The 16102-nt window shown below is 33.6% G+C and overlaps 1 protein-coding gene across 2 annotated transcripts in view; it reads left to right on the top strand.

Moving 5' to 3' along the window:
- Window positions 1–6074, top strand: part of LOC110454569 (platelet endothelial aggregation receptor 1-like) — a 28729-nt gene extending 22655 nt beyond the window's left edge. For both annotated transcript variants that reach the window (XM_021504145.1, XM_021504146.1), the window contains 4 exons: window positions 4938–4978; window positions 5196–5293; window positions 5435–5490; window positions 5663–6074. In XM_021504145.1, the coding sequence (XP_021359820.1) occupies window positions 4938–4978; window positions 5196–5293; window positions 5435–5490; window positions 5663–5751 (284 nt within the window). In that variant the 3' untranslated portion in view covers window positions 5752–6074. The remainder of the gene's footprint in view (window positions 1–4937; window positions 4979–5195; window positions 5294–5434; window positions 5491–5662) is intronic.
- The last annotated feature ends 10028 nt before the right edge of the window (window positions 6075–16102 follow it).

Raw genomic sequence — 16102 nt, 5'->3', positions numbered from 1 at the left:
CAATAATCTATATAGTTGTCACTAGTGTTGAACTTAAAATATTAACGCTTTTAGCTAAAAAACCTAGTAATAACATATAGTAAAACATTTAGCTGTTTGAGTCCTTTAACGATGACATACCAGTTTATTGATATGGATAATTGTATTATTTAAAAGAAAATGTTCACATGAACGATGTAATAATATCAAAATTACGGTCAAAGATGATAATACCTGAGAAAGAAGAACCCAATATCGGTCCTGTTTCATATGTAACAAAAATATTTTCGAATCTTTATTTTGTCATAAAACAATTCATGTTTTAACGCGATGCAGACTTAGAATTTGTAGCCATGTAACAATTCAATCTATACAACCTATGTAAAAGTGAAAAAAGTAACTTGTTCCCGTTGTAAAAAGGGCGCGTGCGGCCGAAGATTGTGCCTCTAGGAATAAAGTCGGACAATGGCACCTATTGTTAGGGCTTTTCACCAACTAGTGAAAAGACCCAAAAAAGGTCAAATAAAAATCCTCGCTGTTTCCTCTTTTTGAAATCAATGCAGTATGTCATTACGATGCATTTGTAGTACTCAGTTTTTCTATCACGTTTTCTGTTTCCTCTGATCTTTTATAAATGCCGACAATATGTTAAAATATTTTTTCTCAAATATCTGTGAGATATTTTTTCCAATTATTCATCCCAAAAGTTTCCCCAGATAGTGTTTCGAATTTGGTCAGGTTCTTGACATCTTTGAAAAAACAAAATGGCCGCCATAACGTCACATCTGTTTTTACCTTAATGACCATTACTCATTAATGGGTGAACATATTAAATTTATCTTTAGATATGTTTTTAACAATAACCAAAGAAAACGTTTTCACTGGAAACATTTTTGTGTAAAACGTCAACTTCTAGTTTTCGGCAGGGGTCAAATTTCAAAAGTGCTATTTTGGGTTACATATTTAAAAAATCTTCTTATTAACTTCTACAAGGTCTTTGGTCTTTTTTTTATATCTTTATTTTTTTGAAGATTTTTTTAACAGTACATCATACATTTACAATTCATTTTTCCATACAACATACACATACTCATTCCATTTCTAGTCATTAGCAAAAATTCAACACTATATTAAAGATACCTAAAAAAAATATGTTCTATGTAGTTAATAGTGTAACTGCATATAATTGTGATATGTACTGTTTTTAAGAAAGAAAAGAATGAGAGATAGAAGAATGAAAGGAAGAATAGAACATAGAGAAAGAGAACTTGAATAAGAGGAAGAAGAGGTACATGCTGACATGACAAAGGACTTTGATGTATTTATTAAAAGAAATAAGCCGTTCATGAGTAAAGTCTCTCATTATTGTTATTTTTATTGTAATATTATATTAATATTAATATTGCCAGGGACTTTGACCAGTTTTTGTATCAACTATATTTCCATACACATATGTATTGTAAATATTTGTAGAATATAGATATCATTATAGAGGATATAAAAATATGGCACTGATAGTTAATCATACTAAGATTCACCCAACTTGAGACTGAATCATAGTTTATGATTCTGAACCATGTTAAGGTAAAGTACACCACAGTCCAGACATAGATTATTGTATAAAAAGTAAATGTATAAAAAAAAACTGAGAAAATGTTCAATAAGGAACAATGCTACTTAAGAGACTACAAGTCATAATAGCAGGAGTTACCAAGTTTTGTTGAGAGCAAAATCAAGCAAGACTGAAGCAACGAGATAACAAAGGGCAATAACTCTTACAGAAAAACACAACTTCCTATCATATTCATTAAGTTTACCAAGTTAAGATATCAGTTACAATATAAGAAGTGATCATCAGGCAAACATGTCTATGCAGTAGACAGACATGGAAATCGCATATCTCTTATAATTTTAAACAGAGAATAAAATATCTAAGTATTTTTATATTCTATGTAGAGACCAGTAATCTTTCCCATTTTTTTTCCATTCATTCTTAAAGATGGTAAGATAATTTTCTCCTTTACCAGTAGCTATATATTTTTGAGTGTGATATGTTTCTTTAATACAGTTTTTTCAAAGCTGATAAAGACATGCTCTTTTCCTTGTATTTTGTGTTATACAATTATTGCTTCATAAATAAAATAATTAAGTTATCAACATTGTTTTTTCCCTCATAAAATCCAAAGATAATAGACTCTTTGTTGAAAGTAATGGGAATGAATAATAAATCTAACAAAAATTCAAAATTTGTCAAAAACAATTGTACTTTTTCACATTCCCATAATGCATGAACTATCGTTTCATTTTAAGTATTACAACGACCGCAGAGTGGACTATCGACTAGGCTTATTTTATAAAGATATGAATTTGTAGTTAGAATATATTGATGTATTCTAAGTTGAAGCCATTGTAATTTTGTATTTTTCAAATTTTGAATGGTGTTAAATATATTTTCCACCATATTTGTTAATCAAAATCAAGCATTGCTTCCCATTTCTTTTTCCCAGTAGATGTTGTGTTATTTTGACACAAACAGTTGTAAAAATCTTTTACTCCCTTTTTGTGTTTGAAAAAGAATTCTAACTTGGTAGGTATTTATGGCCGTTTTATAGTTTTATAGAAATGTCTTTTTTAGAATAGTTCTTTTTTATTGCGTTTATGACACCGAATATTAAATTATTCTATGAATCTGGATGGTTGTAAAAAAATCCGTTGCTATTTTCTTTAACGATGACACAAATTGTTTCCGAGTCCAGTCAATTGGTATTTTTCATTTCATCAAATTTTATTCACAAGGATGGTATATTGTCAAAGGGATTGGGCAACAGGCACAGCCTATGTAAGCCCTCTCCATTTTTTATAATTTTATTGTCCCAAAACATCTTTTTGGAATACTGCCATGGTTGGGACCCTGGTTTCAGTCTCTTTACAAAAATTGTCCTCATGCAAGAGGGCTCTTATTTTCTATCGTTACTAAACTGTTGTACCAAATGGGTGTTTTGAGAGCATTATTATTCTTATTCACAAAACATTCTGTTTTCTTGGAAAGCTTACTCCAACTTAATAGAACATCTTTCCAAAATAAGTTTTTACAAGAGTTTTAGCATTTTAAAATGTAATCTGTACCACAATTTGCAAAAAATATCTGTATTTCCAAAAGTTTAAAAAATTGATTGCCATTTCCCTTTACTTGTAAACAGCCGTCGAATCCGTGTAAGCTTTAACGATTCAATAAAAGATTGTAACTGTATCATTTTCAGGCCCCCTTCATTATAGTTCTTAATAATTACATCTCTTTTTATTCTGTCTGATGAGCTGTTCCATAGGAAATTATTTATTTCTGTATTTAGTTTCTTACTAAATGTATCACCAAGATTTGGCAAAGTAATAAAACGATGATTAAACTGAGATATGAGGAGGGACTTAATTATATGGATTCTTCCTATAGGTGTCAAAATCCTTCTTCTCCATATCTTAATTAATGACTTTAGTTTTACTATTTTTTTGTCGTAATTTATTTAGGAATTTGATGCAAATCCAGATTAAATTCAATGACTAAAACTGTGAATCTTGTAACTGCCCACTGTAGATCCCATTCTTGAAAGTATATGACTCTACTATATTTTTTACTACCTATCCATTTTACTTGAGTTTTGCTTTTATTTGCCTTTAGCCCAGAAATCTGTGTAATGCACAAATGCACAATATCTTGATTTCTCTCGGGCTGATTACACTCTGACTTTATCCAGTGCTTCCTCAAAGAAGGTGCCTGCTTCGGATAATTTTCCAGGCCCGGGGGTTAGGTCTCTATCACTGTTACTATATGAATAGAAAATCAGTTTATAAAATGCACTACTTATATTTTGAGTTCTGTTGGGCTGATTACACTCAAGACTTTATCCAGTGCTTTTATAAAAGAAAACACTTGCGTCCACACTAGTGTTTGCTTCATGTATACCTAACCACAGTTTCTTTTAAATCTTCAATAAACATAATTATGGAGAATAGTCACGGCGGCATTTATATATATATATATATATAAATCTTATTACCGGTTAGCTTGTAATAATAATAATAATAATATACAACATTTGATATAGCGCCCTATCTAGCTAACCTAAGCTACTCTAAAGCGCTTTACACTACATAGATATATAATTAATACAATCAATACAATTAGCATATACATTGTACATTAATCAGTACAATTTTGAGGAATTAGCAGGAGCTGTCCTATCAGGCGCTAACTACTAGTCCTATGCCACCTGGCTGATATTTCCTTATGTGTGTATGCCTGCGTGCGTGCTGGTAATGTATTGTGTTCTGTTTGTAGTGGGACCGTACTTCCAACGGTATCATTTATAGTTCCACCTCACTTAAATGCAACAGCACAGATACCGCAACATCCACCCAAGACCATTTTATACGCCACCTGGGTTGTTGGAGTTGTGTGGGCAGGAGAAAATTACTTTCTCTGAACATTCCATGCGTACGATTTAGCAATTTTAATTAAAATTTCGGTTGTGTTGACATGTCGGTATTTTTTTGATGTTTTGGTGTAGTATTCATTGTAGATCAATATGGCTCCTACTGTAAACGGATAGTATTTTTAGATTATTTAACACATAATGTGAATTCACATCTTTCGTTATTTATATAATATATAAAGTTGTCAATTTTTTTGGCGCGACACAGCAAAGAACAAGGGACACTTACACTGCATTGGAATAAAACAGAAATATACGGTAATAGAATATAATGTAAATAATGTCAAAATACAATAAACCCGTCGGCTAGCGTAACCCAAAGGCAGAATTTACACTGACCGCATAATTGACCAAGAATACTGTTTGTGTGCAATACACGACAAAGTTATTTAATTATTGTTTGTTGTTGATTGACTTTATATGTTGTTCATTAATTTTTCATTGTTATTTTTATTTAATTATGTGAATTAGAACATCAATATGAGGTTAATGGAAGCCAAGACAGCCTTGCAGTAAGTACAATTAGGACAGAATCATAGCTACAAAGTATGAATATACAGGGAATTTATTGAAAACGAAAAAAATCAGTAATTTTTTTATATTTCAAATATTTGAATAATAAACATACTTGTCGCTCATTTTAATGCAACATTCAAATAATCAATGTTCATTATATTACCTTTCACAATTATAAAATTAAGTGTCGTAACTATCTTACTTTATTTACAGAATACTAAATGCATTATCGGATACGCTATACTTGGGACTGTTCTAGCCATATCCGTTTTCTACAACATTGGCTTGACTGTGTTTTGTCTAAGACAATCGTAAGTACATGTTAAATACGACAAGCCATATATGTACTGATTTAAAGTGAATAAACTAAATACGAGTTTTTTGCACTAAACACTGTCATTGTACTGATCAACATGTAAAATCTATTCATCGAAGCTAATTCTATTTAACAGCAGGAGGATTAAAACGCCCCCTAAATCGGCAACAGCCCATGAAATGCAGCCAATCAGTAAGTTGAACCACATATCTGAAACACTTATCTATTGATATGAAAGATGTGAAACAAAAAATATAAAAAAAGAAGAAGAAAATAAATTAGATTTTATCATTATTGATTAAATATCAGATACAGGAATGGGTAAACATAAATTGTTTTCAAATTGTGTTCTTTTTATTTTCAGGTGTGTCACAGGACAATTCGAACTATGATGGTTTAGACACAACAAAAGTAGATAACGTTAAAAACATTTATGAAACAATCGGGAAGTAAAGAAGAATCCGTAGCGTCTTTAACTAGTGAAAACGATGCAAAAAGACGCATGACAAAGAATGACATGATGATTCTATTATTGTATTACATAAAGCAGTATGCATTCAAATCGAATCTAAACTGATTGTAAAAAACACTAAAAAATCTTTATGCCAACAGTCATTTAGCTAATGCGATGTAAATTGCATGTCCCTGCAGGTTTGGAAAACCTAGACCTGCTGTATCACACTGCATGTCGTAAAGCTGACAAATGTAGGAGGCACGGTAGTCTAGTGGTAGGAGGCCAGGCTCGTGACCGAAGGGTTGCGGGTTCGAGTCACGGCACGGCACTGTGTTGTATCTTATACTTTACTCCGCTTGTTCCTGTCTACTCAGCTGTAAATGAGTACTTCGCTGGGCAGTGCCAGAATTGTTGAATGCTAGCTGTCAGCGCCCAAATGGCAACTCCGGCTGTATGCTCCCCAGGGAGTTGAGAAAGATATTAGCTGGTTGCAAAGGCCAAATAACCACGGATAATAATTTGTGAACCGCTTTGAGACGACCTAAGAACTAGGTTGTGATAAAGCGATAAATAAGAACCTCGAGTTATTATTATTATTAATGTGGGGCCCGTGCAAAATCGTTGGTTTCCTCGGTGTCTTCTGCTTCATACTTCGCACACCCATTGCCTTGTTTTCTCTTCTTTAAAACATCCTAAAAACCTTTTAGCCTAAGTACTTTGCTAATGCTAAAATGGGTTAGGCAATTTGTTTTGTTCCCAAGGACGGGGCATACCAAGGTCTTTAAAATGGTATATGTGATTCCCTGCTTAACCTGCAGCATTTAGGGTATTCGCAACAACTAGTTCACTCGTTGTCAGTATAATCCGACTTGAAGGAGTATTGTGCTGGATGCCTTCGACATACTATTTCAGTTACAATGTAGGTACATGTAGCAGTCTAATTCGGAATCAGTCCAACATACCCTACCTCCAGTACACATACACACATGAAAGCACGTCCTTTAGTGGTATTAGCTGTTAGTAGAACGTTGAACTTAACAAACAACTCGAACATACCAATGATTAAGACATCACACAATCCAAAAATGCACATACCTGTGTTACAAATATAAATCCCAAATACACACTTTACTATCAACGAATACCACAGCTAACGTAAAAACATTTGCATAATATTACAATCATGTGAGTTTCTGGTTTATCCATTCAGTTGGAAGGTTATTTTATACCGTTATATTGTCTGTGTTGTCTATATTACTAATGACCAAATTCAATTGAGACTAGTCATTCTACAATCAGTTATGGGTTTTTAACCCTGAGTATTGTACATGAAGATGTCAAATCTAACACTCCCTGAATATAACTAGATTCTCAATTAAATATTCTATGTCAGAGATGTCTTGTGAAAATCCATACAAATTATAATGCTGATTGGGAAGTGCGTTCGCCGTAAATGAAGGCAAACCAAGTCTTGCTCAGTATCATGGTTGGTTGGTTTGGTTGGTTGGTTGAAGGGTTTTGCGCCTACATGAATCCGCCCTTACGGGTTTCATCTCAGTATCATGTTTGTAGCGTTATTTATATAGTACCAGACTTTCCATGCTGTGTCTATTCATGTCGATCATGTATTACTTGTAACAGATTATGAATAAGTTTATTGTTGTTTATACCTTCTTACAGTAGGTATTACTTATTTACTCTTCTGTTATTTGTTCCATTTATGTGTATTACTTTGCTATATTCTATGTCCACACAGTCCACAGTCGAATCACAAATATTGTTAGTATTATTGATGCGTCCTTAAGTTTACCACTATGTTGTCTTTCATAATAGTATATGAATATCAGAACTATATTTATTGGGACACATCTATTATATGAGGTATTATATCATAATGTATAACAGCGTGACCATTCGAGTATCTGCATGTACAAAAGCATACCCTGGCTATTACAGTACATATTGTTGACACAAACACATTTTTGTAAATCACGGGTTTTCAAACTGAATAAAACATCGAATATCTGATATGTACCATTCAAAACTGATAATTCTTTGTAATGATATTGAACCTAACCCATGACCCGAATGTGACATAGAAATATCACATATTAAAATAAGATCTTTAAGAACCAAAATTGATAATATCGTAATATTTTGTAATAACAAAAATATATTGTTGGGATATAGACCTCTGACTGTATTTGTCAAACTAATAGATTCGATATGTAATCTCATTCACAACCAATCTTAACATTGAAAGTGATGTTAATATTTACAGTGTCACTTTACATATAAATATCAATACTGATGTATAAATAAATATATATATGCGTATCTAATATCTCCACAAAATATCTGATATTCTGACTGGACTGGATCGAAATTATGATTATTTATTCTTTATCCTGTTCTAATTATTCTATAGATGCATGGTCATTCTATAGTGATTTGTTATTTAAGGAATCAATCAACTCCAATAAATTGATAAAAAAAATAACTAAAGCATTCCCATGACTCAATTATATTCTCAAATATTACCCAGTGAGTGAATAGCCAATGCTATTATATAAGTGGACGTTATGTGGGATGGGTTGTCAACAATTTTCCATGATTCACTTAATAGTGAATATCCAAACCGTAAACAGATATGATTGAATAGTAAAAGATAGTTGTTTCATAACCCCCCTCTGGGCCTCTTGTTCTATAAGTCTCCTTCTTTTGCTATATTTACGTATGTGAGCTAATTTCAAAATAGTGTTTGTGTAAAGTTAAAAGAACTCTTCAGTACGAAAGGAGACATTTCATATTTATTTGTTTCTGCCAAAATGTGAATAAAATGAAAGAAGAAAAAAAAGTGTTTGTTTTCTGGTATTTACATGAAAAGAAATATCGAATGAAGAACTTAAAACGACCGTTGTGATATTGAAAGTACAACGTGTTATTATTATTGTCATATATACGTGGTTTATTTCAAACCGCTATAAAAAAAAGTTGAAAAACATGAGTAAAATAACCGTTAATTTTTGTTCGCTTCATTTGATGCAACACTGTATATGAAATATGATCAAATAAAAACAAATCATTTTCTATGCCACTTACATATAATTAGTTTATTATCTACGTTCTTAAAACGTTTTTAAGCACAGAACCTTAATCAAGGTCATTTATAATGTATAGTAGGTACATGCATCGTTTTCTGTAAAATCTCTAAAAAGTTATTAAAACCTTCACATCGACTAACTGAGGGCCTGGCTGAAACGTAACTGACGAAGGCTCGAATCAAAACTAAAACGACGTTTGAGAGTAGATAATTAATTAACAATACTTTTGTTATTCTACTCCAGAGGTGAAGTTAACCACGCTCCTACTATAGCACCTGTGACTCGATATCACAGGTATTATCTATTACCGTCTTACCACTTTGACAGGATTTGTTTTATTTTTCCTCACGTCGAACGTGACGTGACCGCACGCTATGATGATGTATCCCGCAAATGCACTGCAATATAAAAAAAAAACTGATACAAAGGTAACAGTCATACTATCAACCTACCAGACTACAGAAAAATTCCAATGACAATAAAGAGCTTTAGATAAGTAAACATATGACCGCTTACAGTGCTGTCTTCCTGGTCCCTATCTACTGTATAACATATATTGCAAGTAATTGACTTCCGCGTAAAAAGGTAACAGTATTTAGGAGAAACATATTCTCTTGTCAAATCACCTAAAGAACAGGATGGAATAAGTCAATTCGAAATAATTGGACATTTCATGGCTTTTTTTTTCATGCTCTGTAACTCTGTTATTATAATATATCCAATACCAAAAATGATACACGAGACACATTGTATTAAAGCAGGAGCACGCATGTTTCCCCTCTGTTGTACATTGTATACACATATACCAGCCTCCCCTCCTCAGAAGTAACATTTGTCCAGCTTTCTCAAAAATAATATTATAGCTCTGAAGTAAAACAAGGGTAAGACAACCTGATAATTAGCCAAATGGTTGGATTTCTCTGTTACATCCTGAAAGTTGGTGATGATTATTTTTCTCCGGTCTTATTATTTAAGTCAGTCACGACTGCGTTTATAGTAGTCTGGCACACGTTATTTGCGTTTGACGGTTGTGACGTCATCAGCTTTTATTCATCTGACGTCATCATACCCTTTATTTTGACGTGCCATCTAACATGTCTTAGCGCATTAAAGACATATTATACCGAAAGGATTAAATGTTTAACATGTAAAACGTGAGACAATTTATTGAGGAAGGGAGAACAGATTTAGACTGGTAATACCTTGATTGAATGGCAGAGAAATCTTCAAACTAACAGATACATTTTGTGGTTGACTAACACGAAGCTCCTCCAGTGTCCCCCTCTTCAGCTACGTGCAAGCTTTCCCTCATAAATAGTTATATACCAGTCACCCCTTCTCAGAAATCAAATACCTTTTTTCCCTCTCGCGTAGTTACATTCCAACCTCCCCTAATCAGGAGCTACATATCAACCTCCCTTCCCTAGTAGAAACATTACAATATCTTGTTCTCGATACCAGTCTCCACTTATAAGTAGTACTGAAACATGCTCGGTAGCTATATTCCAGTCAACCCTAGTAATAGCAAACAGGCCTCCACACCTCAGCAGTAAGTAACATACCAGTCTCCTCTCATCAGTAGTAACAAACTAGTATCCACTCCTCAGTAGAAACATGTAATATGTCAGCCTTCCCTCCTTAGTAGCAACATACAAACCTCCCTACCTCAGTAGTAACCTACTAGTCATACCCCCTCTGTAGTAGCCTACTAGTCATTCCTCCTTAGTAGTAACCTACTAGTCATTCCTCCTCAGTAGTAACATACTAGCCATTCCTCCTCAGTAGTAACATACCAGTCATTCCTCCTCAGTAGTAACCTACTAGTCATTCCTCCTCAGCAGTAATCTACTAGTCATTCCTCCTCAGTAGTAACATACCACCCTTTCCTCCTCAGTAGTGACATACTAGTCTTCCCTCCTAAGAAGTAACACACCAGTCTCCCCACCTCAGTCGTAGTATATCAGTCCCCCCCCCCCCCTTCTAAGTAGAAACATACCCGTGTTTAGGTGGGGTTTTTTTTCATTTCAAAATATTTGATTAAATCAAGTGATTTAATGGGAAATGGGCAACAGGCTATGCATATACAAGCCCTCTCCCTTGGGTTACATACATTTCAAACAATAACAGAATATAATTTAACATATTTGCACTGGCTTGGAATATTAAAAAGTATTTTTTTAATAGATATTTATAGGTCAAATAGATGGCTGCTAAAATACACATTAGTATTTATATTATGTACACACACACATATATATATATAAACATATACACACATATGTATAATCCAGGTCAACATGCACATGCCTACGATGAAAGTAAAATATCAACATTTAACAAATATACAAGAAACAGCATTTTAATTACTTTATAGCAGAACAAATAGCCAATATTTTCAGTAAAAGTTAAATTCTTATACTATATTAGCCAGTCCCCCAACACCACTCCCACTCCAGATAACAATAATAACTCGGCAACACTAAAATGTCCATACATACCACCACTGTATGTTTACCCAGTTATTGATGGTGTATTCATATAGACATGCATACATACACATTGGGACTAGAACTAACAGTTATTTCAAAGCCTGTTAGCAGACTCAATATATTTCTGAACACATACACAAATAGCAGAATTAAGATCACGACTAATGTGGTTACCTCCCCTAGATAGTATATTGATATCATTTACTATGTTCAATCAGGTTAAAGTCGAGATTAAAATGAAGGTTTAGCTGAATATCAAGCTGCAAAGGAGACAATGACTTCCCTCCTCAGAAGTAACATACCAGCACCCCCTCCTCAGTAGTAACATACCAGTCATACTTCCTCAGTAATAACATATTAGGTTCTCCCTCATTAGTAGTAACATACCAGTTTCCACTCCTTAGAAATAACATACCAGTTTCCACTCCTTAGAAGTAACATACCAGTTTCCACTCCTTAGAAGTAACATACCAGTTTCCACTCCTTAGAAGTAACATACCAGTTTCCACTCCTTAGAAGTAACATACCAGTTTCCACTCCTTAGAAGTAACATACCAGTTTCCACTCCTTAGAAGTAACATACCAGTTTCCACTCCTTAGAAGTAACATACCAGTTTCCACTCCTTAGAAGTAACATACCAGTTTCCACTCCTTAGAAGTAACATACCAGTTTCCACTCCTTAGAAGTAACATACCAGTTATACCTCCTCATTAGTAACATACCAGTCATCCCTCCTCGGTAGTACAAAAATGTAACATACCAGTCTCCATACCTTGGTAGTAACATACCATTCATCCTACCTCAGAAGTAACATACCAGTCATTCCTTCTCAGTAGTAACATACAAGCCTTCCCTCCTCAGTAGTATCCACTTCTAAGAAGTATCACACCGGTCATCTCTCCTCAGTAGTAAAATAACGGTCATCCCTTCTCAGTAGAAACATACCAGTCATTCATTCTCAGTAGTAACATACAAGCCTCTCCTCCTCAGTAATAACATACCAGTCATAAATTGTACCTCCTCAGTAGTCATAAACTAAACTCCCTCTCCTCAGTAGTAACATACCAGTGTTTCCTCCTCATGAATAACATACCATTGTATTGTTTGGCCTATTTCATTGTTTTAAAAACAGTGTATACTAGTAGACAGCAAGCAGCACAGCTGTACATTACACCTACTTTGTAAGGCGACTTGGCTCTAAATAAAACTGCCACACAAAGTTCAACGTACCGTGATGGTCCGAATTCCTATGATGCCGGTAGAGCAGTGGATGGAGTCCTGGAGAAAGATATAGAGGGTAGACACTGTTCTCATACAGGGACCGGACACCATCAGGCTTGGTGGAAGGTCGATCTGGGAGATGTTTACCGGATATAGATGATCAACATTACCTACAGATATAGTCGTAAGTAGTCACATTGAAAAATTCACATGCATGAGTATTCATTATGATGAAACATTGGCATGGAGTTTGTACATGATACAGACCACAGTTGCTTAATAAGGCACAACTTATAATATTATGTTTATGTTACAATTATGACATAGCCAAATTGTTATTGCAAATCAGCTATCGAGTAAATGAACAACACTATTCATTAACAGGGACACGGTACGATTGCTAGTCGTGTTGAATCATCGTTTTATATACTACTATATGTATTTTTAAAAGAAGGCAGCAATCAAATTTGCATAACCAAGTACTTTCGTATTGAAAAATTAAAATTGCTTTAAAAATCCTCAGCATATACCATTATATAACCAAGAACACTTTTGATTTTATAAATGCAATTACTGATATACCTGGAGGCCCTTATTGGTTTGATATATGCCAGGTAATGCATTTATACCAACAGGTACATGTACATGTTGGCCACTTGTTTGTCCATAAAGGCATAATCAATATATGAATACCTATAGATGAGATTTTGTGGCTTAATTTGCAAAATAATTCAAGATATGTGATCATTGACTGATATACTAAACAATAGCTAAATTTATAGATTTAAATAAAAGCTGATACCTTCAAATTCGAGATGAATTAGGTGTATTTAGTCATGCACGACTAAAAAAAAAATTTTAGGAAACAAAGGAAGAGTGTTCATATGTCATATATAAGCCAACTAAATTTACGGCACACAGATATTTTTACGATCTTTGTAACGCTACCAGCTTCCATTACGGATTGACAAAAGAACAAATATGGTTAGCTATTTAATTAATAATAGCAAAATTGAAATTGTAAAAACGGTAAGATGGTTCGATTAAATTATATGAAATGAATTAGTTACTCAGCTAGTGTCCTGTCTGGGTGATCTAGTCTGGTACAGTGTTTGATTTAAATGCTTGGGATATGAGGGGATTACATAGTTGAAGCCATTTCAGGGAGAAATGTGAATCACGTATCCACTTCACATTGTAAACGACACTTTTTTGTGTGGAATATCATTATTGTCTGAAGCCGACTGTATGTTAGTGTGTTTTTGTATTGTAAATAAGGAGAGAAGTGTGACAGGTTCTAATCATACATTGGATTACGGTCGCCTTCTAGCTTGGCATTAAATGATATTGTTAATGACATGCAGTCCTCTGTTGTCTCAGTAGATCTAATTATTGATCTTTTTTCATCTGTTATAGATGAAATATTTAGCCCATGTTGTCAATCTTTTTCTACTCCACCATCTGATAGTAAATTAAAATATTGTGCCCATAAACCCTAGCTTGACGATAAATGTAGACGACTGTACAAATTGTATCGACGCAGTAAATTTTCTTTTAATTCCAATAGAATCCCTGTAAACAGGTTGTCTCTTGTCGAATCCAATCGTAAGTATATGCGCTATAAAAGGCTGGTTAAAAGTAAATACTTAAGATCAGAGGGAGACCGTTTAAGTTTGTCACGCAGAAAAAAATCCTAAACTTTTTTATATATATTGAAAAAAAAGTCGGACTGTCCAACAAACCATTTGAATCTTGGAGACATTTTCGAACATTTTAAAGCTGTAAGTAGGCGATGATGCTACAGATAATCCAAATATTTTAGACTACGACAATTCACAGGTGTATGACGAATTAGATTCTCCTATAACAGATAAGGAAATAATGAGTTCTTTAAAAAGTGCTAGATTAGGTAAAGCTCCTGGAATTGATAACACTCTAAATGAACCCTTTGTCAAACATAATTAAGGAGACATTTGCTCTTATTCTCTCAAAACTATTTAATGTTATTTTTGGATGCTGTGTACAGCATTCAAATCAAAACCAAACAACAGACTTTCTTCTTCCGTGGAAGATCTTTAAATGCTGTCTTGATTATTTCATGGTATGATTTATGGCTATAAAAGGTTAAATAAACATATAAAAACGATCGATAAATAAAAAAAATGTTAAAACTTTACGAAAAGGCGAGTTTGTTCAGGAAGCATCACGAACTATATCAATCTCAGATTACTACGCTTTTTGGACCGAATAATTTCTTCGCAAAAAAACCCAACAACACTTTATCTCCTTCCGCGAAAGATCTTTAGATAATGTGTACATTATTTCATGATATGATCAATGCTTTAATATGGTAAAATAGGTCTGTATAAGACAAAAAAAAATCAAAGAAAATATGTAAAGATGTTTAACAGTAGCGTTTTAAGTCATTAAAAGTTCCGAACTATATTTGGTTCAAATTACTTCGCCTCGTATTCCAACTAAAGTGTGTGTGTAAGAGTTTTCTCCCCCTGGCCATCATTGCGTAGTTTCATGCTTGCGACTTGTTCAACGACTGTTTGATAACTGTCCTTGATAAAGTAGGCTTCGTGTTTTCTTTGTCTCAATGGAAAGTCTCCAAGTGAAAGAGAATGTTGACTATACTAAAGTAGCCGTCATCAGCTGTGCCTAACGAGTTTATAAATAGCTTCCCAATGCGACAGCAGCTCAGTGTGCCTAACGAGTTTGTCGATAGCTTCCCAATACAGTCTCTAGATAATGGCCCGATTAGTATAATACAAGTAGCATATTGAACATCAAAAATTAAAACCGTATATACATATTATTCACATTAACCAGAAACTGAATAAGTATAAAGGTCCTTTACCTTCGTTACAATATCGAGAGAATGAGAGATACACAAGGGACTTGCAAAAGTCCGTGATTACACGCACTGGAAATAATACAATCTCTTTTATTTTTTTTGTATAATTAATCATGATAATAATAAATTGTAATAATAATATCATATCTTTTTTTATTTATGTGTCTCTATATATTTTTTTATTTTTTTTTATTTAATCATAAACTTTCCCATAATTTTACGGGACAATTTTGGTTTACAGGGTTGTCTGGTCAAGGTCACTATTACTATTTAAAAAAAAACAACATTGTCTGCGTTGTAGCAGCTTCATTCCTTGAAGGATTTCCATCGAGTTGAAACACCAATTAAGGACCATAATATCAGATAAGTTTCAATTTCAGGGATGTTGGGTCAAGGTCATCGTTACTTATTTTTATGCTGTTAATGGTAGCCAGTAAGGAACCTTTATTGTTTTAGCAATACTCTGCTTGTTATATATTATTTATTGCCAGTTTGTACTGATATACCACCTCCTTTAATCCATTATTTGAATCCTTCATACACAGCATCCCTGAGTGCCCTTGGCACTTTGATTGTATATGGGCGTCTTTCCTTCAATATGGTCCAAGGGTATTATTTTCCCTTTGTTCAAAAAAGGTGATGCCAATGATACAAACAATTATAGAGGAATCTCAT

Source organism: Mizuhopecten yessoensis, unplaced genomic scaffold, assembly GCF_002113885.1.
Source record: "Mizuhopecten yessoensis strain PY_sf001 unplaced genomic scaffold, ASM211388v2 scaffold7907, whole genome shotgun sequence".
NCBI classification, from domain to species: Eukaryota; Metazoa; Mollusca; class Bivalvia; order Pectinida; family Pectinidae; genus Mizuhopecten; species Mizuhopecten yessoensis.
The sequence above is the reverse complement of the archived record's forward strand: the minus strand, read 5'-3'. Positions and strand labels throughout refer to the sequence as shown.